A 27,798-nucleotide genomic window follows, 5' to 3' on the forward strand; every position below is an offset into this window, starting at 1 on the left:
GACTGTGTAATGAATTTTTTTCATTGGAAAAAAATGAATGACTAAATGGACTTCACTGTCACCACGCCTGTTAACTCTTCCAGAGATTTGAGCTAATGGTCTGCATCCTTGCTTGCAAAGCAAATAAATGTCCTCCAACCAAGTGATTATTAAATAATACTTGAATGAGAACTGATCTCGCCTTTGGTTTAAAAAAAACAAAAAAAAACCCAAAACACAAAACAGCAGTTAATTATTCAAAAAGGTTTTTAATAGAGCATTTCTTTCCCAAAATTAGGAAATACTGGTTCAGACAAAATATTTTGTGAGCAGGTAAAATATGCAGGTAGTACAAGCTTATAAAGGTGTATTTTTCCATTTGATAAAATGGGGCTCTCGACAATAAATAGAATCTTCTTGGGGTCAACAGTGAATGATGGCGGTTGGTCTTGAGTAAAATCATCAACATCAAACCAACCGTGTGAACTCATTTGTTAAAATCTTGGCTGCATGTTTTTAAAACACTCCATTTGTTTTAAATAAGAATTAATTCTCAACTTTAACCAATATAGCTTTATTTCTATAGTTCTGTCTTCCATAAATAAATTATTTCTCTCCGTATCAAAAAGAGAATTCAAATATAAAGAACACTGGCTCATTGTGTTGTAAGCAAGTCAGGAATTATTTTATCTCCACAAATACACACAGCCTCACTTTGCCCTTTGTGGATTGATTGAAATACGCATTTCAAAACAGCAACATTAAATTAAATTGGGTTTGATAATACACATACATATGTACACAAAGTATGCCTTTATATTATACAAGTGTCTTTGTAAAAGATTAAAATGTAAAAAGCTATTGTATAAAAGATGGCAGTGATCCATTCATACGTCATCTGCATTTCATATAAATATGGCAAATCTCTTTTCTGACAATTTCATTCCTTGGCAGTAGCATTATACAAAATAGAGGGGAATTCTTTTACATTTGATCCAGACACACAGCTTGAACACATCCAGGTGGAGTAAGCAGATCCCTCAATACACCCCTGAACAGGGAACTAGCGCTTACTGACTGCAGCAACACGGGACCTAAAGGTAACTTCATCCACAACAATGACACAAAGGCAAACACCACTGCTCTGTGTGTCAGACACTAGTGGTTTGGTAATGAACTTCAGTTCAGGACTCGGTGCTGCCACAGCAACCTCTTCAGACCACAGTGTGAATACAAATTCAACTTGCAGTAGGACTCTGCCCACCTGCTCCTTTAAGACCAAAGAGAAATGCATAGTGGCTGACTGTGGCGCTCACAGTCGCCCTCTACAGGTAGTTTGAGGCCACAAAGCCGTGGCTGTGGCTGACGCGGCTCTGGTGGATCATGGCGCGGTCATACGCCACCTGGACAGACTTGCGGATGCTGGACTTGCGGCCCTCCATTATGCGCAGCTTGTCTGCTGTGTCGTCTACACCCAAGGGTGTCACCTTGTCACGTGGGAGCCACTGCCTACAGTAGATATACATAGATTCAGACTGTTAGAGCCTTTGAAGAAGAGTGATGATGACCACCTTTCACTGCTTTAGACCTGTTTTGTATGACCCCTCTCTCTCGCTCTCCAATGTAAAATATAAAGTGTAAAGTAAATGTATACATATAACTACAACATATAAAACTATATTCATTTTACAATTTACAAATGAAAAAGTCCTCCTTGACTGGACAATTCACCCAGCTGAAGTGTATTTAACTAAACACCTGCTCCATGTAGGTCTATAGCTGACCTCTGACCTCACTGTGGCAGGAGGAGCATTGCATTAGATTTGAGCATTTCTGTTTGACCCTCACCATGTTCGCTTGTTATCAAAGAAGAGCACCAAGTAGAGCCTCTCGTTGGTCTCCTCCTGCCTCTGCTCCCCCAGTCGGAGGACGTCTTTGGGTGGGACAGGGATGGGCACCCCGTTGTGCAACAGGCCCTCCTCGGGCATCTCTGGGTCAATGATCTGGAATGAACACAGTCAAACAGGGAATTTAGGTCTGTTTCTAGCACTGCACACAGCTGTTCTATGGTCCCAGGGTACTCTTGATTTTTGTTTCTTCTAGATGTGGTTATATCACTGTCAAACTCACTTATTGAGTTTGAAACGCTTTGAGTAGTTGGAAAAGACGAGAAAGGCGCTATATAAGTATGGTCCTCAGTCCACTTATTTCGATTTCTCAACATGTGGTTTGGTGAAAGCTGCCTACATTATTTAAAAGCTTCACCACCTGTTGACAGCTCATATTAGATGGCTCTTCAGTAATACTAGGTAGGGGGATTACCAGAGCAGGATAGGAAGGATATCCCCGACACTTAGCCCACACCAGTTCTAGAGGCTCCAGCTCTGTCTCATCGTCAGACGTTTGGCTGCCGTTGCCTGCAAAACAGCAGCAGATGGTGGCATAATTTTATGAATAAGAAGGAAATGAACACGACATTCATACATACTCTTAACTTTACTGGGAATATGTGTTATATTTTGTGACACAAAAATTGTGTTGTTAAAAGAGTAACTAAACCCCCAAACCACTTTTTGAAAACCAATGTATATGGGTATTTAGTGGTGTTGTTGATGGATTTAGGTCCAAATCTCGACATTTTAGTGCTATGTTTCGCTGCTCTGATTGGTTGTAGGTCTGGGCCTGTGTCCAGTCTGCAGGTCTTTCCAGCACAACATACCGGGCTCACGAAACTCAAACTAGGCAGTGTCAAGATTCTGTTACTACATTGCCTATTTCCCCACCTTTTCAGAAACACATTTTAGTGTACTGTAATTTGAGAAAGTATGTGACCAGGCCGCCATTTTTTCCTGCTTGAAAACGGACCAAGCATCGCTCATGGCACCTCCCCATCGCTCAGGGCTACGTAACGACACATGTTTCGTTGCGGTGATTGATTGTATGTCAATCCAATTGCGCCCCCTCCCAGAGCTGCCCATGTTGATACTTGTTTCATGTTCTAGAGGCATTTTTTGAATTTCCAGGGTAGAGGCACTTCAGCCAAAACTTTGGGGTTTTGTTACTCTTTAAGGCACATTTGTGAGCAAGAGAGAGGGAAAAGAGGATGATATGCAATGTTACACAGAAGAAAACTTCTTTTTAAAATTCAGGTGAACAAAAAAACAAAAAAAACAACAACAACATACCAGTGTAATCTGAGTCTCCGTTGACTATCTCCAGGAAGGGAACTTTGGAAAGAGCTGGTTTCCCGAGGCTTCGTTTGGGTGGTGAGCTGCTGTAAGATAGCACCTTGTATTGTCAATGTACTGTCAATCATTACTATAACCAAACAACCACTGACAACAGATACACCATGTCTTACATTTCTCTGTGGAGGACTGGACAAGGGCTGTACTCAGAGTCGGACTCGCCGTCTTTGTGCTTATTGAAGCCATTGGTCAGTCCTGAAAGCAAATGAGAGAAATCTCAGAACAGCGGCAGCTGAAACAAGACCAGGAGGAAAACTAGACAGGAAAAGGGGACACCTAAGCACAGATATCTTTAGATATCTTTCTCTCATCTCAGTCACAATGAAAACAACACCACAATATAGTGCTACAACAATGAGTGTAAAAGAGTACAGCACACAATAATCCTAGATAATGGGGGGATGCAGGGGTGGTGTATGGGTGAAGTGAAATGGGCAATTGTTTGTTTTGTTGATCAGGTAGACTGAGATAGGCAAAAACAAGCTCCTATACTGTGATCAGGTAGCACACTTTGTTTCCTCACGACAAAGGGAAAGAACAAGAGCTCAAAGGATGTATGATTAATACACAAAACTAAGTTTGACATGTTGTAAAATATGTAATTAGTATTAGCTAGCTAACCTAAAGTGATAAACAGATAGTAAAAATGGATAAAGCCAAGTTGAAGACTGCTATTTTATCTCTTGAAGAGGTCTGTTCTGAAAGAATGTAGCTAAATTTAACATTACTTAGTGGGAAACTAACATCTGTAACTGCATTCTAACAAGTTATACATCCCTCCACATATTTTTGCTGACATTGTCATTATTTGTATCATGACTGTTGAGACATGTTTAAATTTGTTATTAGCTACCAGTTAAGTAAGCACATTCCAACAAGCATCCTATTTGATCACTTTCTAGTGAATGTCTTCAGCGCCAACAGTAGTCAGTTCTAAAACACCACCCTGAGTGGTGGATCTTAAACTTGGGGCAAAAGAAGTGTCCAATGTCAGTAACTAAGTGAAGCTTCTCACCACTTTCCAGTGTATGATTTGGTGTCTTCTCCAGCTCACTATCTGAGCACATGTCTCGGCTGGGGGTCCATTGTTCATTGAGGGTGGGGGGTCCTGGGCTTTTCTGTGGGGTCTTGGATGGAGTGGACAAAGGTGTGGAGGATGTGGAGTTGGGTGCTGTAGGGGTGTTGCTTGTATCATCGTCCTGTGGCCCCTTGCCATTCAGCAAAGGATTGTCTCTCTCTCTGAACAGCTTAGCTCCATTTTTTGCCTTCTTGAACAATACAGAGGTTCGTCGCCCAACTCCTCCGGTGGTGGGCCGTGGAGGGGCGCTGAGCACTGGCAGGCCGTTGGCCACTGCCTGTCCTTGTCCACTGTGCAAAATGGGAGGCGGTGACACAGGCCACTCCTGTGCTTTAGTGCAATTAATGTTCTCTGTGGTGCTGTTTGAGAGGTCACCGTCCAGCTTTAGGCGTTTGCAGGGCCAGCTGGGGGACTGGGGCTCCCCTGTGATTGGCCGCAGGGTGGGAGGCTCCAGAGGTGCGTCCCCCCGTCGTGGAGGAGGAGCAGGCCCTGTAGGTTCCAGTGTCGGGGGTGAAGTGGATTTGAGGTCTTCTGAAAGATGAGGACAAAAACGACATTCAATTTCATTCAGCGTTTATTTGAAATGAATGCCCATTTAGTATGTAGTGTGATGTGGTGGTGTAGTATTCACACTGGAAAATGGTTTCACTTCATAATGATTTACACTTCACTCTAACCACAGCCCAAAGGGAGCTGAGGTATTCTGTGGATATGGAGGACCTTATCAAGACGAGTGAGTAAACAACTTTGCGCTCACAACTGTACACCAGCAACATGGTAACATGGCAGTATTTTATGACTCAACTGACACAAATCAAAGGCGTTCTGCTGCCCTCGTCTACGGTAGCAAGCCCTCCTCTACTGTAGCAAGAGACTGTTTGTAGTCAGAAGTGGGATGATATGACATGACTGTACGTGGCCAATGGAGAGTGGTGAGTCCATGAGAGTGATGTATAGAAGAGGTGCAGACATAGAGTGCACTGGGAGAGAGGAGTTGTGAGGCAGCCATGGCTAACGAGACTCTGTGGGCCCCTACTTACTAGACTGGAGACAGTGGGGTGGTTGGGGTTGGTGCGTGGGGGGGACCCTGGCTCAATTACCTGAGGACAATGTTCCGTTAGCTCATGTTCACAACTGGTCTCATTGAAAAAAGTGGCTTTTAAAGGTTCATGCATTGGCAATTTCATACTGTTGAAATGTCAGTGCTTTTCATCACCCACCTTTGTCCGAAGATGAAAGGCTGTTGTCTGCCTTGGCCTCTTTGTCGTCATCTTCCTCATCATCGTCATCCTCATCGTCTTCTTTCAGATGTCCATTGTGAAGGCTGTGGCGGGGGTGTTGGCCTTGTCTGTAGCGGATGTTGTTGATCTCACGACGAAGCAGGCGGATGCGTCGAGTTCGGGCGCCACTGCATCGCATGGAGCTCACAAAGTCCAGCTTTTCTAACAGCTCCTTCAGCTGTTCCTCCACTGTCATATGAAGCCGGTTGTCTGGATCCAGCACACTGTCAACTGGACACAAGAGGAAGGAGTTAGGCTAACAGTGAAGCTAGCATGCATGTCCCACAAAAGGTACAACAAATATGAGTTTAATACTGATATTTTTTAACTGAAGCTGAGTTGCTTGTATTAGCTAATGAGCAACAGTACAAGAGCCAATGCACTTGCAAATGAGAGATGAGAACCATTCTCTGCTCTCAAAAAAAGAGGAGAACCCACCACCTGTTTATCACACCTGAGTTCAATTGTTCTAGCCACACCCAGGCCTGATTACTGCCACACCTGTTCTCAATCAAGAAATCACTTAAATAGGACCTGCCAAACAAAGTGAAGTAGACCAAAAGATCTTCAAAAGCTAGACAGCATGCTGAGATCCAAAGAAATTCAGGAACAAATGAGAACGAAAGTAATTGAGATCTATCAGTCTGGAAAAGGTTATAAAACCATTTTTAAAGCTTTGGGACTCCAGCGAACCACAGTGAGAGCCATTATCCACAAATGGTGAAAACACGGAACAGTGGCGAACCTTCCCAGGAGTGGCCAGCCGACCAAAATTACCCCAAGAGCGCAGTGACGACTCATCCACTGACAAGACAAAAGTTGAAGGTGTGTGTTCCATTTACATCTGGCGTAAAAGTAACACCGCATTTCAGAAAAAGAACATCATACCAACAGTAAAATATGGTGGTGTGATGGTCTGGGGCTGTTTTGCTGCTTCAGGACCTGGAAGACTTGCTGTGATAAATGGAACCATGAATTCTGCTGTCTACCAAAAACTCCTGAAGGAGAATGTCTGGCCATCTGTTCATGACCTCAAGCTGAAGTGAACTTGGGTTCTGCAGCAGGACAATGATCCAAAAGACACCAGCAAATCCACCTCTGAATTGCTGAAGAACAAAATGAAGACGGAGTGGCCTAGTCCTGACCTGAATCCTATTGAGATGCTGTGGCATGACCTTAAAAAGGTAGTTCATGCTTGAAAACCCTCCAATGTGGCTGAATTACAACAATTCTGCAAAGATGAGTGGGCCAAAATTCCTCCACAGCGCTGTAAAAGACTCACTGCAAATTACACTTAAACACTTGATTGCAGTTGTTGCTGCTAAGGGTGGCCCAACCACTTTTTCACACAGGGCCATGTAGGTTTGGATTTAGTTTTCCCTTAATAATACTTTCATTTAAAAACTGCAAAAAAAAAAAAAACCTGCAAAAAAAAATAAAAAATCAGGAAGGGGGCAAACACTTTTTCACACCACTGTATACACAACAGCCTGAAATCTGAATCTGAGCTGAACTAAATTTCAATCCCATCTAATCAACTTTAAGTTGCAGTGTACTGATGTATTATCGTCAAAATTAATGTTTATTTGTACTGTATCATAGACCATGTATCTAAATAAGTATTAAATCATTTGGGAGCGATACATACAGACCCCTATCTTAAGTACAAAAGGTGTGTGTGTGTGTGTGTGTTCATATTTCCTGTTGAGTACCACCACTTTGACTTACCATCCTCCCAGGTGCAGCTGTAAAAGTCTCGTTTCTGCGGTGACTCGGGAAGGAGCATGCCAGTGTCCATGTCCAGGCCTGTGTTGGTGGCTTGTCGTTGGGCATGGCGCAGTATGGCTCCCCCTAAGTCTCGAAGACGCAACGCTGCCCGGTGGAAGACTGTGTCCTTGGCATTGTAGAGGAGGCAGTTGGACACCATCAGGTTGAAGTCTATTTCCAGGTCAGCCACTGAGCGGTAGGCATGACTCTCCAACTTAGAGCACATAGTGGAAAAGTCCATGGGCTTGCTGATAAACTCCATGTAGTCTGGGACCTTAGAACAAGACAGAATGGCATATAAAATACAAATTAGTGAGCTTAAAATTGTGTCACGTGGACCGCTAACAGAGGGCAGGACCTTTTAAAATTATGCTGTTGAGAAACTGATTTCCAGTCTGCAGCTTAAATCAGTTATTTTAATTTCTGGGTCAATTCGCAACTATGGAGCCCTGTTTTTATAATCGCAACAATGAAGCGTTCTGAATTTGCTACCTCTCTGATTTCACCTTTGACTGGCTTCTCCTGCATAGCAATAGCAGCCAAGGCTCATGTGTATTGTAGTACATAGAACTGTACATCAAAAAAAGATTTCTCAGAAACAAAGTTGAAATAATTGAAAGTGGTAAGAACATCTTTAAGGTCTTCATTATCTCGGAGTCCTGTGATTCTCTGTTAAGTAACATTGGGCATGCCATTTAAAGAAATCTTTGAAATGGGAATACAGGGGACACTTCTGGCCAGCAGACCCTCCCACTTCACAATCCTATATAAACTGTGTCCATGCATCTGGTCTCAGTGTTGTAACAGTGAAATGTCTGACCTCCTTGATGTTGACTGGCTGTGCAAAGATCTGGGCTGTGTCCTTCTCCTGTAGTTGCTCCAAAGTGGAGCGGAGCAGCACCAACATCGGGGTCAACTGTATCTCCAGAGCTGCTTGGTGAACTTTGACCTGCAATTGTTAAAGGATATGTATGTGATGTCAACATACATGGAAGTTGCTACCATAAAGAATTCAGGCAAGTTCTTACAGACTGCCGCAGGCTAAAGAGAAAAGATGTAATGCGAAGCAATACTTGTGAGGGACTGTGTAATGTTAACTAACCAAGCCAATGGTTTTCTGTATGAAATGTGATAAAATCAAAATATTTCTACAAAGATGTCCACAGACAACTACAATATAATTTAAAGTCCTCATCTGGTCAGACTTCAATATTCACAGACCACTGGCTGTCCAGCATAGCTTATGTATGTAAGGTAATTGTCAGTTTTGATGGGCTTTACTTTTCCCAGTAACGGAGCTCTACCCATTCATAGCAGCCACAAATAACGGGTAGAGCTGCAGTTTGTGGTTAGTATCACCACGAAAAAAAGAGATGTCAAAGAAAAGTGAGACCATCCAAACATCTCAGAACTTCAGACTACACTGGAGAACACATTAACATTTTAAATACCCATAATTTATGCACTTCAGATCTTCAAAATTCCAGCTTTGTGTTCTGTACATTGAAAGTTATGCTTTCCAAGGGTAAATGGTGAATTAACAAGCCTGAATATGAAATACAGTTAATAGCCATGCCTGTTTGCATGTCAGATTCATCCGTATATGTTACCTGTTCTCGTTTGAGCTTCTCCCTCTTGCGGATGAGCTCAACCAGCAGCCTGGCTTTTTCAAGGTCATGCCGCAGCTTCTGCCAATATCTCAGTGCTTCTCTTGCAGCAGAAACCTTCTCATCCACCTCAGGCTACAAAGTACAATACATTTTTTAGAGCTCTGTTGTATAAACACTGTATCAGAGATGTACAGTGATGTGAAAAAGTGTTTGTCCCCTTCCTGATTTATTTTTTTGCATGTTTGTCACACTTAAATGTTTCAGTTTATCAAACAAATTTAAATATTAGTCAAAGATAACACAAGTAAACACAAAATGCAGTTTTTAATTGAAGGTTCTTATTATTAAGGGAAAACAAAATCCAAACCTACATGGCCCTGTGTGAAAATGTGATTGCCCCCTAAACCTAATAACTGGTTGGGCCACCCTTAGCAGCAACAACTGCAATCAAGCATTTGCAATAACTTGCAATGAGTCTTTTACAGCGCTGTGGAGGAATTTTGGCCCATTCATCTTTGCAGAATTGTTGTAATTCAGCCACATTGGAGGGTTTTCGAGTATGAACTGCAGCATCTCAATAGGGTTCAGGTCAGGACTTTGACTAGGCCACTCTAATGTCTTCATTTTGTTCTTCTTCAGCAATTCAGAGGTGGACTTGCTGGTGTGTTTTGGATCGTTGTCCTGCTGCAGAACCCAAGTTCGCTTCAGCTTGAGGTCACGAACAGATGGCCAGACATTCTCCTTCAGGAGTTTTTGGTAGACAGCAGAATTCATGGTTCCATTTATCACAGCAAGTCTTCCAGGTCCTGAAGCAGCAAAACAGCCCCAGACCATCACACTACCACCACCATATTTTACTGTTGGTATGATGATCTTTTTCTGAAATGCTGTGTTACTTTTACGCCAGATGTAATGGGACACACACCTTCCAAAAAGTTCAACTTTTGTCTTGTCAGTCCAGAGTATTTTCCCAAAAGTCTTGTGGTTTTAGTCTTGGAACTCTGCCATGCAGGCCATTTTTGCCCAGTCTCTTTCTTATGGTGGAGTCATGAACACTGACCTTAACTGAGGCATGTGAGGCCTGTAGTTCTTTGGATGTTGTTGTGGGGTCTCTGAATGGCTGAAGAAGAACAAAATGAAGACTTTGGAGTGGCCTAGTGGAGATAGGTTGAGCAAACTGTTTGCGAATGTTTATTCAACATCTGTTGCATAATAGCTGAACCTTATATGGATTCAGATGTGAATTTGATACAGCATTCTAGTGAGGCTGACAGACGAAGAAGAACAACAAAATGAATCTGAATCCTATTGAGATGCTGTGGCATGACCTTAAAAAGGCAGTTCATGCTCGAAAACTCTCCAATGAGGCTGAATTACAACAATTCTGCAAAGATGAGTGGGCCAAAATTCCTCCAAAGTGCTTGATTGCAGTTATTGCTGCTAAGGGTGGCCCAACCAGTTATTAAGGTTTAGGGGGCAATCACATTTTCACACAGGGCCATGTAGGTTTGGATTTTGTTTTCCCTTAATAATAACAACCTTCATTTAAAAACTTAAAAACAAGCATTTTTTGTTTACTTGTGTTATCTTTGATTACTATTTAAATTTGTTTGATCTGAAACATTTAAGTACGACAAACATGCAAAAAAATAAATAAGAAATCAGGGGGGCAAACACTTTTTCACACCACTATATCTAAAAGGCAATCAATGAATTGTAGAAATTGTTTGGTAGGACAATGGCAAAATAAATACACTGAATACCATCACAAAAAATGTAATCATCAGAGTACAAAAACAGTTACAGAGTGCCAAGGTTGTAGTTCTGTTTCCTGCCCTGACCTGTTCAGTATTCCTTTGGGATTGGACATTAGAGTGCAAACGCCGGACCAGCGGCACACCATTCCTCGACTGACGCTTCAGTAACCAGTAGCTATGCAGCCTCTGCATGAACTGGTTTTTTCTCTGGAAGAGGATTCCTTTGCAGATGATATTCAGCCTGTACAACAGAAGGATGCAAGTTGTCTTACTGTCAACATGACAACTGAGCATCAGTTCAGGCATTACCACTAGAGAAATGTTTCTTTTAAATTGTACACCAATGCTTAATTAAACTGGCTAGCAAATTCAAAAATCTCCACCAAAAGCTGCTTTAAAACATTTTTTTGGTATGTTTTGACCAAGTTGGTCTTCACTAGGCGTGTTGAAGATTTGATGAAAATCATCTTGGTCAAATGTTAAAAGTATTGGTCAAAATAAAATAAAATTGGGTGTTTAATTTTTGTTGAACAGCAACAGAAGCACAGCATTTTATTTTATTCATAATAAAAGAAAATTTAACCTGTTTGTGGGTATCTGAGGCATTGCCATTTGTGGTGAAGCAGTGTGTCGTGTTGTTGACTCTGTGCTCTTCTTCCCTTTCTTTTTATCCGTCTTGGCATCATCTTCAGACTTTCTGCCTTTTTTTGGTGTTATAGGACCCTCTGTGTAGGCACTCCATCCTCTACTAGCTCTCCCTCTGCTGCCCACCACTCTTCCTTCACTCTCTTCATCTGAGATGGTCTCTTGTCCTGGTGGTGAATGGGCCTCACAGAATGCGGTCTTCTTAACAGAGAATGTGGTCCCGTTGACATTTGTCTCTCGCACAGGATCTATCTTCATAAACAAGCCAGCACGCTGAGCACATGTGACATGAAACGCTGTGTAACAGTTGGCCTTGTGACACTGAATTGATGCACCGCGGCCCTTCTGCTTACACAGGTAGCAGGTCAGTTTCCAGCGTGCTGGGGGAATGTTAATGACCCCTTCCACTGGTTCTAGAAAAACTGTGTTGGCAAAGCAGACTTCAGGGATCCAGATGGCACAGACCACATGTGCCCAGCGGCCGTCACTCGTTTGCTTGAAGGCGCCGCCACGGTTCGGACATAGAACACAGTCAACAGGTTTCTGAGGGGACTGTAGGCAGCAGCGGCACAGCCACTGGCCCTCAGGGATGTAGGGCACTCCGTAACACTCCTGGTGCACAGCCAGGTTGCAGGAGTCACAAAAGAGGATGACGTTGCTGTTGAGGCACTCATCATCTAGGCACACACAGCAGAAGGCATCGTCGTCAATAGTGTTCTGAGAGGGTGCCCGGCTGCGGGCTTCCCGGTACGCCTCCTCCTCCAGCCGGTCCACCAGCAGCTCAAAGGTGTCTGGTGAGACAGTGGAGTAACCCTCTGATGTCCGGCCAGCATTGACCATCTCCAACCAGGCGGTGTCCTCTTCGTCCATGTCATATTCTGCCTCAGCTTCCTGCTCCTCAGCTAAGCATTCAATGTAGCGGTAATATGCTGTAGGCAGAGGAGGTGCCTCGACTGGCGTGAAGGTTTCTAGCACATGAAACTTAGGTTCGGGGAGGGTCATGTGGTGATGGTGTGATGTGTTAAACTTTTCGGGTGTTTGTGGATGAGAACTGGGGCAGTGGTTCTTGGAAGGTGGTGGCGACTTGACAGGAGGACATTTGGAGTCTTTCCTGCGGCCTCGGGGTGTGACGGGTTTGCGGACTGTTTGGGCACTGCTGGTGGGAGATGATGACTGCTCACTGTTCTCCTTGTTGCTGTTACACTCACTAATGTCCTGAGCCATCATCTCATCTTCAGTAATGACCTCCAATGGCTCCAGTATAGAAATGCGGTGAAGCCTACCATCCAGTTCCACTTCCACCACCTTCTGGGCCTGGGCGTAAGTCAGGGTTTCTCTGCTTGGAGACGCTTTAAGGCTATAAGGGGACGGGGATCGCTGGCGGGCACCCCCACGCCCGCCAATTGTCCCATTGGACTTCCTGACATCGGCTCCACCTCCTGCTGCCACCTGGCCTTTTCGACGTGGCTTCCTCATAGGCCACCAATCACACGTTCCCTCCTGTTGGTTTAAAAGGAAATAAAATGAGAAAACTGTGTTGTCAACTTGTCAGACTGTAAGTACAAGAATAAGCATTTCATGATGCTACAGTAGAATATGAAAACATTATGCCATCATTCCACCATTTACAGATAGCCCTATATAATGATACATTCATACAGGACATTGCCCTTGCTGTAATATTTTGCTGTTATTGTTAGCTTTTGTTATCTTAATAAATTGTTCTGTAATCACTTATTATCTAGCTAGATTTATTCTCTGCTGCTTCAACAGCTTAATTTCCCCTTGTGATGATTATAAAATTTACAGGACTAAGCAAAATCTAATGCCATTGCTGTAACAATGCCATAAAACTAAGGCCTTAAGAGGCTAAACATGCTCTAAACATATTGACTTATTAACTCATTCAAAACAATCTCGTGCATTGCATTTTACTGTGTTATCAGGCAGGGATATGGTCAATATCACCTGTAGTGTAAAACATTCCTTCACACACCTCAACTCGCAAAACCCTTACTTACTCAATCCTAGTAGCTAAATATGTAGACCAATGTATTGACAACTGACCAATTGTCAAACTGAGGGTTACTCTCCACTGTCAATACACACACGGGCAATAGAGAAAAATTATCTGTAGATGATTCTCGACTTAATCTCATAAACTGCTGGCAACTACTATCAGGGCTAGCCACAACACAACGTGCACATCCAATCAGCTTTCATGAAAGTTTAACTGATCCATCCCAGAGCCAATCAGCTTTAAGAAAACCACTGTCTCAACTGATCAGCGTCCTTACTTTGGGAGTAAAATGTCAGCCATATTTACAGTTTTAAAACACTGTTAAAAGCTCTTCTATGGTTTGCATTTTAATAACGTTAATAGTTTTGGAATGTTCAAGCAGTGCTTCATCTGGTCAAGTCGGGATGAGAAAGGCAAAGTACTGTGACAGTATTCCTGTACTCTGACATAAAGTACGGAGACAAGTAGGTTAGTATAATTAAAGATATCAGCTAGCTAACCTGCTAACTTTAAAACATGGGCAGTGCCAACGTTAGCTGGCTATTATTTTTAACGTTGACAAGGCGCAGAACAAGTTAAACCATTGCTAGCTAAAACGGAATTAAAAGTTCTGAGCCACTCTATAATATAGAAACGTTAGGTAGCAAACTTAAGCCATCTTACCTATTATGGCAACTGACTTGACACAAGTAGCTCGACAGCCGGCGGTCTAAAGCCGCTTCTACAGTAATGGTTGCCTAGCCAGCCGCCTTACTTGCTGTAGTTTCGAAGCTAATAGCTACCGTTAGCCAGCTACAGTTTGCTGGTACAACCGGTATATTTCGATATTTTATAACGCTTCCGTTTCTTCACAACACGGCGATTTGGAGGCAAGCAATCAATCCCAAATGCTTACTGAGAACACGAGTGGTACATTTACATTGATAATATGAAAAACAACTTATTGTCGACCCAGTTTTGTGAGAAGGAGAAATACTAGCCTCCTTTCGTCTAGCTGGCTAGCTATTTGCAGTATGTGCCAAATTGAAATTAGCTAAAGTAAAAACACAGGACTTCCGGAAACGTCTTTCAGAATAAAGTCCTTATTGGCGTATACTGTTTTCAATGTTTCACCACTAATACAACTAAAAATAATTAGTTACATTTAACGTGAGACCGAATTTAATTACACCTAGTTTTTTCCTGACATGTCCTTTTCACAGTATTCCATTACCGTACAGTCTATGTGTGCTGTATCAATACACATGGTGAAATGTAGCATATGTTGAGTGAGCAGTATTATATATGTGGCCTAGGTAGTTAGGGGCTGCAAAGTGCAGAGATACTCCTACACTTTTTATTTACAGATTTTAAATAACCCATATTTAATATATTCTTGCTTGAAGTATGTTTTACTGTTTTTAAATTGTATTTTTTCCATCTATGTTGTGTTACTATTTCATGCTGTAATACGTAATTTTCTGGGGATATTTAATCTTCTTGATCCAACCTATTGTCTTTTGTTTTGACATGATGCAATAATTTTTAAACTTAATTTTTGCTTCTTACACTTTCAATAGGACATTCTAGGATAATTATCTTTAAAATAATGTATTGCTTTAGAAGCTAGACTTTCAATCTTGATAAATCAAATTGCACAAAATGAGTTGTCATTCTACATGATTGTAAATCATTTTATTTTGACAGCGAAATATCTTGCATCCGTTTTTATGGAAGCATGTGGGCTACCTTGATAACAGCAGATTGATACAAGTTTATCCCGCCCCCATGACGTCAGTAGACTATGATTTTCGCGCGCAAGCTACTTAACAGGGTCAATGACAGATCAGTCTGTTTTGATCTTAGTACAGCTTTATTAGCACTCTGAACTTTATGTGGACGGTTTTCTCTGGAGTGGAAACCTGACATCTGTCCTGTCACCCTATGTACACAAAACGTGTGCAGACATGCATGTGCATGAATTGTTTATTCTATTCATATACACACATACCTACTCAGAGCAACAGGCCCATGGATAAAATGAGTGTCATGGGGAGCAAGGTGTCTAGTGCAGGATCCCCATCAAATAGATGACGTGGAACCACAAAGTGATTCAAGCAGAGACATGAATAAAAGGACTAGTTGCTTTTAGCATCATACACACCATCATGGTCACATATTGCAGCTGACACTGGTGACATATTGCACATTAACCGCCCAGGAACCGCTAATCTTTTGGGGACTTTGTTGGTCTGGGGTTTTTATGGCATTCATAGGCAAAACCCAGACTTTGTCCCTTTCTGATCATTTTAATTAACAACATATAAAGATTCTATTTTCACCTCAAGCCTGCACTAATTTTAATGACAAGAGATTTTAGTTGGCAATGAGTTAGACCTTAGATCTATTTGTGTAGTCTGTCTTGGGCAGCAGCATTTACTATTTGCCGTAAAAACAAAACTTCATACACATCTTGTCTTATTGTTTAATTGGAAAACAATATTACAGTAAATCTTACAGTAAACCCTGTGACCTTTGGTCACAAAACATTTGCAAGACAATCCACTGATAGGGAATGTGTAACATGAAGAGCAGTCTACACTTAGGAAACAATTGCACATTACTTAAAAAAAAGGTGTGACAGTTTAAAAATAATTACTCTTCTGAACACTGATTCAAAATCTAAACATATACAGGGTAAAAGCAAGAGTGAATCCATGGTTCAAATATGCAAGGGCACCATTGGCTGTTTGCTGTGAAGGTTGGGGCATCAGTAGTTACAAGACATTCATCAGGTCACTGAGACATAGTCAGGGTGTTTTTCCTCTTGGAGTCCCGCCGTGGGAACGGCACAAAGCTTTTCACCTCTCTGAAACATAACCCTGTAGGCAAAAGGGGAAAATCATTTGTTTTCTGCATCTACAGAATGCCCACAACACCAACAACTTAATGTATCCACCATAAGGCAAGTTTATTTATCTGTTTATATCTTTCTCATTTAACAATATAGAAAAAAATTGTCTTTCAATATTGTATAAAAGGCTTCTTTTCTGAGAAATTTGTAAAAGGACTGTAAACAAATGAGACCATAACTGATACTATAACACATCAATTCTGTGAGATAAATCAGATCAGAAATACTTTATTGTTCCCCGAGGGGAAACTCTTTCGTTACAGCTGCTCACTATCACATCAATGCACACAGGAATAGAAGTACTAAGCAAATCAAAATATAATACACTATAATACAGCTAAAATTGTAATGACTAGTACATAAGCAGTGTATACACAGTATACACTAAGCAAATCTGCAAATTGATTATATTACAGCAATTTCTTTCAATAATGTTTACTTATTGTTTTTCACTTACGCTTCCACTCATCCAGGGACAACGTGGAGTTGTCATGGCTGTCATCGTATGGCTTAGGCTCAGGGAAGTCGTCTGGGTCCCTTAGGCTGTCAAAATATGGGTGCTCCAGAGCTAGTTCGGCTGTGGGCCTCTCGTCTCCGTCCAGAACCAGCATCTTCTCAAGCAGGTCAATACCTGCAAACGGTAAGTGGTACAGAATGATTCACCAATTTGTTCAAACATAAAAACCATAAAAATGTACATGTCAGTCAATGGTTAAACATTTTTACTGACATTAGCCACATGGAAGGTTGCTGCAAGCTTTTCAGAAGAAGATTAAATTGTGCATACCAAAGGAAACACTGTACTATTTGTTTTGTACCTATTTAACAATTTAAGGTCATTCCAAAAGATACAAAAAAAGAAGAAATTCTGCTGCTGCCAGATACATAAAATGTACCACTTAGAAAAAATCTCCTGTTCTTGACCTACCGACACTGATTGTGGAAAAGCTTTCATGAACAGGGTACATGGAGAATCTTTACAGTGTTACATCATTCAGAGACAGAAATATGCAAAATGAACATTATAAGCAAATGAAACAGATGATTAGTTCAACTACAACCTTTTGATCCCTAATTGCTGTGGTGGACCACCACGACAGTAGTAAAAGGCTGTACTTGTACTAAATGTGTCTCAAGTGTGATAAAAAGATAAAAATAAAAATGTGTGGACCAGTCGAGTCCAAGAAAAAGGGTGTGGCTAAACTCACCCTTTGCACTGGCTCTGGGGAACAACGTTGAGAAGTCTTTTCTGGGATAGCGAGGAAGGGCCTTAACATAATTTTTGGCCTGTTTTTAGAGATTAAAGAAAAATAAAATTAAGCATCAAAAACAAAATTTGACAAAATTGCAATGCAAATCAAAACAACAGCTCATATGTATCTATTCGATTTTGCAGACTTACAGTGTTTTGTATTTCATCTCTGGACATGGACTAGAATGATTCAAATTACAAGCATTTCAACTGATGAAAAACTGTGACTGTGTTCACTAATGCCTATATAAATATACTGTATCTAAAAATCACTTACAATAAACTACTTTATATTCTTCAAAGACATCAATTGATTCTTAGCTATTAGCTTATGTGATGACAAATCAACTGCTTGAGTCTGCAGATGATACAGGTGTTTCTGTAAAAGTCAATGAATCATTCAGTCATCTAACTTACTTTGTTGAAGTTAAAAGATATTCTGTAGTAATTTCATTGTATGCTCTGCACCTTGAAAAAATTAAATAAATGAAGCTAACAGTACCGCTAAGCATACATAAACCATGATGTGCTTTTAGTATTTATCATTAAACTGTCCAAATAATTATACACAATATTTGAGCCACACAGTGGCTTACCAGCAAAGACAGGGTTATGATATGAAGTGAAATATTTGGTCAGATTCATTGAAAAACAAATTTCAATACTATTTGGGAATTGGTAAAACCATGACTGAACCAGCTTCTTAGGATGGTGCTCAACGCTAACCAAAGGTAACTCCTAGAATCCGGGAATCCACACCAAATAAAGGGGGAAAACAGAAACAACATGAAAACCACTGAAATGACCTTGCTAGTAACATTTAATGAAACTTCTGATGCACAGAAATCCACAATAGTGCACACAGAGCAAAATATTAGCGACATGCGGGTATGCAATATGTTTTGACCACATTCATTCCATTCATTATTTGTATTATTATAGTGTGACATTAATAAATACAATAATTTATCATTCAGTTCCTGTTTCTGGGTTTTATAAGAAATTATAGGTAAGGAACGTAACTTGTTTCAGATTGACTGATTTGTAAAGACATGTCTTTAAGCTGTTACTTGTGGTGCACCGTGGATAAAATTCATATTTCTATGATTCATTTCCATGTCTCTAAATAACTTTATTTTCCATTATCCCTTACTGCTACATGTTTTTGTTGATGCCCTGACTTTTCCTCTAGTGCCACCCTCAGGACAAATTTTATGTTTTTACTGCCACTGCTGGTAAAGCGTAAAGAATGGCAAAATTGTTGGATGTAAAAACTGCTAGTGGGACTTTAGCCTTGTTAATATTATTTTCATGGGTGTTAGTGAAGGATTTAGTGTACCGTATTCCAAATGATTTTAGAGAGATGAGTAATTTTCACCCTGGGGGAAATCACCTAATACTTGGTATTTATCTAATTGTTTTAAAAATTTGTCAGCTTTGAAGTTGGTGAATATTAGCTAAATATCAGCCACTGGGATCAGTGATTTAAAAAACCATCTCAGTCAAACTGTAGTTTCATGGCACACATGTATTTATTTTATGTTTATATATTTATATTTATTTACATGCATTTATAACATACCCATACTGTAATTTTCCCTACCTCTGGACTGTCCAGCTTCTGTATGAACTCTGGGCCAGGCACTCCAGTCACTTTCATGATCTGAGTCAGCTGATCCATGTCTGGTAGTGAAGGGGTTACAATCAAGGATTTTTAAACCTGGGATGTCCTGGTTCAATAAGCAAGCGTCCACTCAGAAGCAGTGAAAAGTAGGGTTTCCAAGCAGGTCCATAAAACAGAGTAATAAAGGAAACTGAAAGCCACTTGATGAAACAGGGGCAGCTTTATTTGCTAGTAGGCACTATAAATCAGTGAAATGCATCAGGTGCAAAAAAGAACATAAAAAGCAAATATAAAACATGTAGGAAAAGTATGTAATATAGTGCAGCAGTAGCTGCATTGGATGCTGCCTGAGGAAACATGTAGCTTTTGCTGCATGTAATATACTGTAATTGCCTTTTGTGTTCTATTCTGCACCTGATTTATAGTACCCAATACCCATCATCAAATAAAACTGTCACTGTTTAATCAAGTGGCTTTCAATCACCTTTTTTATTCTAATGATTTAATAAAGTGATATTAAAACTCGATGTGAATCATACAGTACATTTCCATTTCTGTATACTGAAACTTGTCATTATTTTGTATTACACATTACATTATATTAGGCTTTAAAAGTTAAAAGTCCAGTACACAGACAAGTCAGATGAAAGGATACAGTCTCTCCCTTTGAAAAGGGTTTTTCCATTGATCATTTCTGCCATGATACAGCCCACAGACCAGATGTCCACTAGAATAGACACCAAAGGAAAAAAAACATCAGTGAGAACCCAAGCAGAATACACATCACTAAGAGTGTTTTAGTTTTAGCTCAGTGCAGTACAAATGAGGAAGGTAGCATTTATATAGCAAGTAAGTAAGTAAGTAAGTTCCTATTCACGATAGAGTGCACAATCTATTGTTCTGTTTACATTGGGGACTATTTGGCGAGTAATACAATCCTATAAAGGGTGTAAACTTGCCAGAGTTGCTTTCTGTGATACATTCCATTCTGTAGATGCTGTTTACAACATGAAAAACCACTATCTCCTAAAGAAACACAAATCCTGGGAAAGTCAGTGTCAACTGCTAACAGATTAAGGGAAAAAGGATTGGTTGTCTGAATGACACTCATGCTACTTCAAATGTGTTTCATGCACCGATGACAGGATTATAAAAACTGCTGACCCATAAAGTACCATACAAGCCACTGCTAAAAAGAAAACATTCCTATAACTGGGGTTGGGATGTTTTCACACGACAAACAACAAACAGTTACAGTTACAGCACCGGCAGGCCAACTCTGTACTGAGACGACAACAAGGACAGAGGTAAGAATATGTAACAGCTACAATTGTCTTGCCAGTCTGGGTGTAGTGCATCCAGTTCAGAATGACCTCAGGTGCCCGGTACCAACGGGTCACCACGTAGCCCGTCATCTCAGCGTCAGTACTGCGAGCCAGCCCGAAGTCCAGGATCTGAATCGGAAGCAAAGAAACTGGTCACAATCTGGAACATCAACACTGTATATAACAGCTAATATATTGTTTGATAAGGTGTTTCATTTTTACATGCATGTCCAAATGTGTGGACACTTAATGGACATATAGGCTGATATTGTCCATAATGGTTCCAATGTTTAAAGGTCCAGTGTGTAACATTTAGGAGGCACTATTGGCAGAAATGGAATATAATATTCATAAGTATGTTTTCATTAGTGTATAATCACCTGAAAATAAGAATTGTTGTGTTTTCGTTACCTTAGAATAAGCTGTTTATATCTACAGAGGGATCGGGTCCCCTTCCACGGAGGCCACCATATTGCACCGCCATGTTTCTACAGTAGTCCAGAACGGACAAACCAAACAGTAGCTCTAGATAGGACTGTTCCCATTTTGGCAAGTTTTGCGGCCACCGTAGTTTCTCCTACACGCTCGGAAGGAGAGGATGATCCAAGTGGTATTCAAATGGTTGCAAACTTCAATTTCACCACTAGATGCCACTAAATCCTACACACTGGACCTTTAATATATACGATATTTTCATACATCAAAAACAATATCTTAACGATTTTCTGATCCACTTTTAAGTAAGAATCAAAACAGCAACATCTGTCTGATAACGCAAACAACTGGCGGTAAATACATATGTTGTTTTCTATATATTACTTACTCTATATACATTCTTCTTTACCTGCTGAATCCTATTATTTTGCTGCAGCAGCAAACATTTAAGTTTTGTCATGATTTTATAGTGTATTCCTTCAAAGTACAAACCTTCAGTTCACAGTCTTGGTTTACAGCCAGGTTTCCAGGCTTAAGATCCTGTACAAGATAATTGTGATGGTTAGTTATTGCACACAGTGATTAACAGCAAATTATAATGTTTGTACTGTGCAGCATCAAACTGGGACTGGGAAGAGGCTTAGTGCTTGTGGTTCCTGTGGCTTAACTTGGCTCAGCTGTTTGTCTCAATGCATGAATACTGTGGGGATTTTAAACAGGGATTCAGTGGTGTCACTCAACTATAAGCTGACCATAAGGCTTGCTGCAGCATTTCTGCAGAACCATTCACAAAATACTGTGACATAATGTGTGAAAAGTGTGGCACTGTTAGTGAGTGTTGATAACACCTTAACTGCGTTAGGAATTACAAGAGTAATAGCAGGGTAACACTTTAACAGAGGACTGAATCAGAGTGTGCACGACCATGTTTCCTGCAAGGAAAACAAGAAAATAGTAGATTTAACAGTAGATCTTGCAGGTTGAAATCCTGCACAAATTAGTTCGAACAATGACACGAATTTAAAATAATGTTTTGTTATGTATTTTTGGCAACATGGCTGTATTAATAGTGCCACTGAAAGGTCTTTGGGTGTCCAAGAGATAAAAAGCCATTAATATCTGCCTGATATATAAGTGCTGTTTTGGTCTAACCCTATTTTCCCTACTCCAGACACACACCCACACGTCCTGGCGCTTGTTCTGAAGGGTATGGCCTAACATCTCTAGACATGCAGTCAGACATCAGACGACTCAACTCATCCTACCTGTTGGGGCAGGGTTTGATCAAGCTCGATAACAATGATTAATTAAATCAATATTGCCATGTTGTTCTGCAGTACAAGAAGAAGTGCATGTCTGCTACCTGAGCCAGAATAATATGCAGTACAAACCACTGCACACATAAAAATTTCTTAATTACAGCCTGTAAATATCAAATCATTTACCCAAAATAACACTTTTTTTTTTAACTAAGCTCTAATGTCAGCTCACTACAATGACATTTGACTTCTACTTACCCTGTGGATGATTCCAGCCTTGTGAATGTACTGCAGAAAGGGAGAGACAGAGCAGGTAGCAGACGTTTTTATTGCAGTGACATCCAAAATGTATGTATGGTATATTGCATTTATTTATGGTGTTTTCATATATTTAATATGCCTGATGGTTTTATAAGTACACCTGTTTGCACTATGACCTCACCTGACAACTTTTGTTGTAATGGCAAATAAAGTTAACTGAACTAAATAAAGTTTTGAGAGGAGTTTGAACAAAAACACTTTTTGCATATGGCACATAGCACATAGCAAACAACCCATTATATTTTCGTAAAGTACATTAATCTGTGTTTCTTTTAACTAATACCTCTCTACTATTCTATAATTATATAAAATCAATCATGAGTTTGTGTTATCCCTTCCTCAGCTCACCCTGAGTCCACAGAGCATCTGGTAGACGAGAAACTGAACTTTGTCTTCTGAGAGATTACCTCGCACCTTCGACAGGTCAGTAAACATGTAAGGCATCACCAGATAGCTGAGAAAAAGAGAGGGAGAGAGGCAGAGCGAGCAAGAAAATAAATGAAAAAAGATGGACAGTATGATTACCCCTCTTGAGCAGTCCAAAGACTATACAAGCTTTATTCCGTCAAGATCACAACTAATGTACAAGAAAAAGATGTCCTTTGCTATTAGCGGTTATTTTCCACACCCTGTTAATGCTGTAATCCATGTCTTGTCATACTTTCATTAAGGAGCTTAGGGTGCTTGTGTATGTTTATGTAACACTCATGTTTACACATCCTTCAATATATTCTTCCTCTTTGCAGAATTAAATTATCAGAAAATGTAATGACTTTAAAAATATTCAAACACAAATTTTCAATGTTATGTTTTTTCATACCAATTGTCAGTTTTACTTACTGTAAAGTTGTGTATTTTAGTGTTTACAGGACTGCTGTGTCATTAGGCATAAATCAAAATTCAACCATTAAAATGTAGGCTTACTGTTCTCCAGAGTGCAGAGACCAATAAGTTCAAGACAGAGAACCATCACTGACTTTTTAACAATCCTCATTGAAAACCACAATGACCTGTCTGTTCTTTAGCCACAAACGTATCTTTTTTGATTTGAAATCCACATCATGCTAAAATTAAAATTTAGTACAGCTAACTTTAGCTCACTGTCCTGGTTAGTTTTATGATAGGCTAATTTTTCTATATCAGAGTTCCTTCATCAAGACCTTAGGTTCTTGCTTGATTTGTAGGTTTTGGTCTAATTAGTGTGTCACCCAAATTAATCTTCACAGCAAACACTAGTATGTAGTGTATGGGACAGGGGCGTCCCATACAATGAATAGAACCATTAATTCCATTTAAGGGAAGTCTTAATGATACAGCATACACTGACACTTAGTATGCAGGAACAGTATGCTTCCAAATTTGTGGCAACAGTTTAGGGAATGGTCTTGTTTCAACATGACAATGCCCCATGCACAAAGCCAGGGGGCAGAGAAATGGTTTTCAGCGTCTCACTAATACTCTTGCGGCAGAATGGGAGAAAGCACCTGCAACCAGGTTCTGAAATCTTGTGGAAAGCCTTCACAGAAGAGTGGAGGAGCATATTACATGTACACATTGTCCGTGGTTTTAGAATGACATGTTCAGCATTAACAAATGGGTATAATGTTTAGGTGTCCACATACTTTTGGCCATATAGTGTATGACATTACAGTGGACCTTTGTTTCATACTTATCCTGAAAAGCAAATGACTTTTCAGATCCCGGTCTTGAAAGTCTTTAAATGTTATGGGGACTTGATGCATATTAGACCACATCAAACATGTCAAACTGAGTAACCTGACATGCTCCTGTCAGAAAAGTGAGAAGAGAATCACACTGGAGAGCGACCTATTGTTTAACCCCCAAAATAGAAAACAATGTTTGTTCCCAAAGGTTCTGCAGTCCTGTAGACATTTGGTGAATACTAAACCTGCAGATCATCAGAGGCGTTGCTTGTCTCTGCCTAAGGGCTTTGCTAATATTGCGAAAAACACTCACAAGTCCTGGATTTCATCGAGGCATGAGGCGGGTGTAAACACATCAATAAGTCCGATCACCTAGTTGAAATGAAAGAGCAAGATGACGAATACACAAACATGGGAGCAGCACATTATCATATTTAAAATGCAAAATTATTATGCTTTTTAAAGGCTAAAAACACCAGTCAAAACGGTCTGTTAAAGGAAGTAAGAGATGTGTGTTTAATCTACTCACATTTTCATGCTTCATGTGTTTGAGCAGTCGGAGCTCTCGGTAGGCTCTCTTAGCAAAGATCTCTGACTGGAAGGGCCTGTGGAGCTTCTTGATGGCCACTTTCTCTTTAGTCTTTTCATTTATTGCTGAGCTGTGGTGAATAATGGAAAAACATTTCATTAGCTTTGCACTCTGAGTCTGTGTGTGCCTTCTAGTTTGATTTCACTCCTTTGAAGTCAGAACAGTGAGAAAATGACAGGACGGTCTATTTTGAGGTTTCCCTCTTGCTATGAAGTTCTACATGAAATCCTATGCAACAGCAAAGGAATTCTCAGATGGAGGTACTGTACGTGAGACTCTCTCTAACTGAGTGGGGGGTCTGTGGTTTATTGAGTATGAACATGTAAATGTTTGGCAACTCGTGATGTGCATGTCTGCAGTGATTTGCAGGGCACCAAATCGTAGGAGGAAAGGCTTTTTAGGCTATTTGGAGCCACATCCACCAACACACATTACACACATCACTTGTGCATAGTGCTGTGGACAACGTTGATGCCCTAATGTAGGATATTACAGTCAATTTTACACACAGCAGCTGATCCATGCCAGCCAAACATGATACAACACAATACAGTACATCTCATACATACAATAGTTATGAAACTAATGATTATGTTACTGTTAATTATTTCCTTCTCTCCCTATGTTTGCAATTTTCCACAAGACGGTTTATGAGCGATGTGCTAATTGCCAAAATTACAGATAATGGTGGTGGCTTGATCCCAGTTCATCAGATGGTGCTTCTTTTAAAGGTCAGACTTTTTTTTAAAGCTTTAACAGACCATCACTCCCACACTATAATGCTTAAAACCCTGGTAACCATAGTTAGCAGGCCAATATCTGCAGCTCAGATGCACCAAAGTCCACTATGATAAACCATTTTGACTTTTTGGCTCTCAAAATGTTCTCCTTCTAAGCCTCATTGGTCAGTGTACACAGACAGATGATCTATAAACCCCTTCAATGGGATAAATGACAAAGCTGAGACTGGGTCTGGCCTAACATCAAAACTCAAAGTCAAGTACTCTTTAGGGGGCTTAATGACGTGAAGAGGAGTTTACAATCTATGATTACGCTACACACATATTAGACTTAACTACATATTAGGTTCTGCTGGGGAAACTTGGACTCATTCATGACCAGTATTTCTAAAATCCTGGCTATGGCCGGAGTGTAGGTTATAGACCCCAGTGCATATATATAATATTAATATGAAACTTGACAGCAGATGAATTTACTGTATTTGCTTAAACAAACGTGAATGTCACAACAGCATCAACATGTTGCCACTGAAAGCTGTGTTTCCCTTGAGGCCTGACCCCCTATATCTATGTGTATCCCTAAAATTTCATTTTAATTTCTGTACCATGTATGTTACTACATGTAAATGCATGTAGACATATAAAAATTAAAAAAAGTAAAAATATACAATACGTTATGTATTTACATATATGTGCATCTGCAATATGCACATGATCTGCTTCTGTGGCTTCCACAATGTATTTACTGTACCTTGCATGTAAGTGCAGGTAGAAATCAAAGTAGAAAGTGGCCATCTTTAATATTGCCATTCAAAAATAGCTGCATCACCTCTATTATTGTAAATTACAGATGAATAATACATATAAGGTTGAAAGGCACGTGTTATGAGATATGTAACTGTTAAGTCTTCGTGCTAACACATGACACATGCTGTTAGGATGTGTTATGAGGTACCAGGTGTTATAACTTGTTAACATGAGTAGCTAGCTGTGTCTTCAGTGTTGACTGTGTGTTGGTGTACACTATGGGACATAACCCAGGCCCACCACAGACTGCACAGTGTTCGCTAACGTTAATGAGTGCTGGGCTCAGACTAAACATAGTCCAGTCCCAACTACGACACACACTTCATGCAGCGTTCAGTAAATGACAAGTCACTCACCAAACCGATCCGTACGCCCCGGTCCCTATCTGTTTGAGCCGTGTGTATTTCTCCGGGACTTCCCACACCGTGCTGTTGATTTCCTCACGGGAGAAATGTGCCTGAACCTCCATGAAGAAGAGGAGAAGGCGAAGCTAGAAAAAAACTTCTCCCGCTGTACGCCTATCACTTGTTCAGAAGGTAAAGCGAAACACTGTTCAAGTACGAGACAATATACCCTACACCGTACTTCCGTTAGTGGTTTTCAAAAATAATGTCCGTTAGACACTAACTGTGGGAGTGGAAACAAACAGCTAGATAACATGCTGCGCAAACCCGCGAACAAAAAGACTAAGGACGTAAAATGCATTCTGTAAAAACTGACTGAACTCGTCTCGTATAGCTAGCTGTGATTTACACTGGAGTCTTTGTCACTTTTTTGCCTCCATTAATGTCAACTAATAATAATAACATAAAGATGGTATTTAAAGCAAATACAAACCCTGCTAAATGTATTCAGAAAACATGGCTTTTTGTTTGCTTTTTTTGATTTTCTTGTTTTATAAGATTCTCATTTGAGTTTCATTTGACTTTCACTTTAAAAAGCTAAATAAGCCTATATTTTCAATAGTCATGAAACGAAACTTTATTTTGGAAAATCACTAAAGTTCCGGTCTAAACCTTACTGTCTCCGGTGGGCTTGACTCAGCAGCACAGTATTTTGATGTCAGTAAACTGCAGCCACTCTATTACAGTGGATAACATGTTAGGTAACCTGTAGGACTACTTAACATGTAGCCTCATGTGGTCTTCCCTTTGCAGAAAAAAAAACATTTCACAACAAAAAGCTTCATCCACCGTGTGGAAAACAACCAAATGGCGTAATCGCTATACTCTAATCTCTAAGTCAAGAGATCCTCACTGAAAAATCAGGCGGCTTGCTTGCTGAAACATGTCAATATGACTCGATTTGCTCCCACCCACGCACAGTAGGTGTTACTTGTCATGAATAATTACTGTACATTTCCAGAACTTTATGAATCATGGCAGCCTACGGCAAGACATTCACACTTTCAGGCATGGGCAAAATCATGTAAACTAAGCCCTGCGATTTTGACTTTGTACACAAATATACTGTATGTTTATTATCAAATTAGTAAATGATTCAAA

At 40.3% G+C, this 27,798-nt stretch overlaps 2 protein-coding genes across 3 annotated transcripts; both read right to left on the reverse strand.

Moving 5' to 3' along the window:
- Positions 1-228: 228 nt before the first annotated feature.
- On the reverse strand, positions 229-14,411 carry brpf3b (bromodomain and PHD finger containing, 3b). 2 transcript variants are annotated; one of them, XM_044211692.1, is made up of 13 exons: positions 14,048-14,411; positions 11,303-12,864; positions 10,804-10,960; positions 8,963-9,094; positions 8,173-8,301; positions 7,314-7,626; positions 5,526-5,816; positions 4,243-4,836; positions 3,341-3,422; positions 3,165-3,250; positions 2,302-2,396; positions 1,828-1,982; positions 229-1,488 (listed from the first exon to the last, which is right to left on the reverse strand). In XM_044211692.1, exons 2-13 carry the CDS (start codon positions 12,838-12,840, stop codon positions 1,305-1,307), a joined length of 3,756 nt encoding a protein of 1,251 aa, XP_044067627.1. In that variant the 5' UTR covers positions 12,841-12,864; positions 14,048-14,411; the 3' UTR covers positions 229-1,304. The 2 variants fall into 2 exon arrangements, with proteins under 2 accessions (XP_044067627.1, XP_044067626.1); XM_044211691.1 differs by having other exon boundaries at positions 3,165-3,253.
- Positions 14,412-15,834: 1,423 nt separating this feature from the next.
- mapk13 (mitogen-activated protein kinase 13) lies at positions 15,835-26,868 on the reverse strand. The gene is made up of 12 exons (XM_044211695.1): positions 26,650-26,868; positions 24,687-24,816; positions 24,471-24,529; positions 22,842-22,947; positions 22,431-22,460; positions 21,406-21,453; positions 20,493-20,607; positions 19,809-19,880; positions 19,133-19,212; positions 17,486-17,564; positions 16,735-16,908; positions 15,835-16,245 (listed from the first exon to the last, which is right to left on the reverse strand). The coding sequence occupies exons 1-12, from the start codon at positions 26,760-26,762 to the stop codon at positions 16,160-16,162; spliced, it is 1,092 nt and encodes a 363-aa protein (XP_044067630.1). The 5' UTR covers positions 26,763-26,868; the 3' UTR covers positions 15,835-16,159.
- Between the last annotated feature and the right edge of the window lie 930 nt (positions 26,869-27,798).

The sequence above is a fragment of the Siniperca chuatsi genome, linkage group LG10 (assembly GCF_020085105.1).
Source record: "Siniperca chuatsi isolate FFG_IHB_CAS linkage group LG10, ASM2008510v1, whole genome shotgun sequence".
NCBI classification, from domain to species: domain Eukaryota; kingdom Metazoa; phylum Chordata; class Actinopteri; order Centrarchiformes; family Sinipercidae; genus Siniperca; species Siniperca chuatsi.

Excerpts from the sequence above, each read along its gene's own strand:
- brpf3b (XM_044211691.1), bottom strand. The coding sequence starts at position 12,840 with ATGAGGAAGCCACGTCGAAAAGGCCAGGTGGCAGCAGGAGGTGGAGCC. Across the intron at positions 7,627-8,172 it reads AGCCAGTCAACATCAAGGAG|GTCCCAGACTACATGGAGTT; the intron begins GTCAGACATTTC and ends TCTTGTTCTAAG. Across the intron at positions 1,489-1,827 it reads TTTGATAACAAGCGAACATG|GCAGTGGCTCCCACGTGACA; the intron begins GTGAGGGTCAAA and ends TATCTACTGTAG.
- mapk13 (XM_044211695.1), bottom strand. The coding sequence starts at position 26,762 with ATGGAGGTTCAGGCACATTTCTCCCGTGAGGAAATCAACAGCACGGTG. Across the intron at positions 24,530-24,686 it reads AACACATGAAGCATGAAAAT|GTGATCGGACTTATTGATGT; the intron begins GTGAGTAGATTA and ends CATTTCAACTAG. Across the intron at positions 21,454-22,430 it reads AGGCTGGAATCATCCACAGG|GATCTTAAGCCTGGAAACCT; the intron begins GTAAGTAGAAGT and ends TATCTTGTACAG.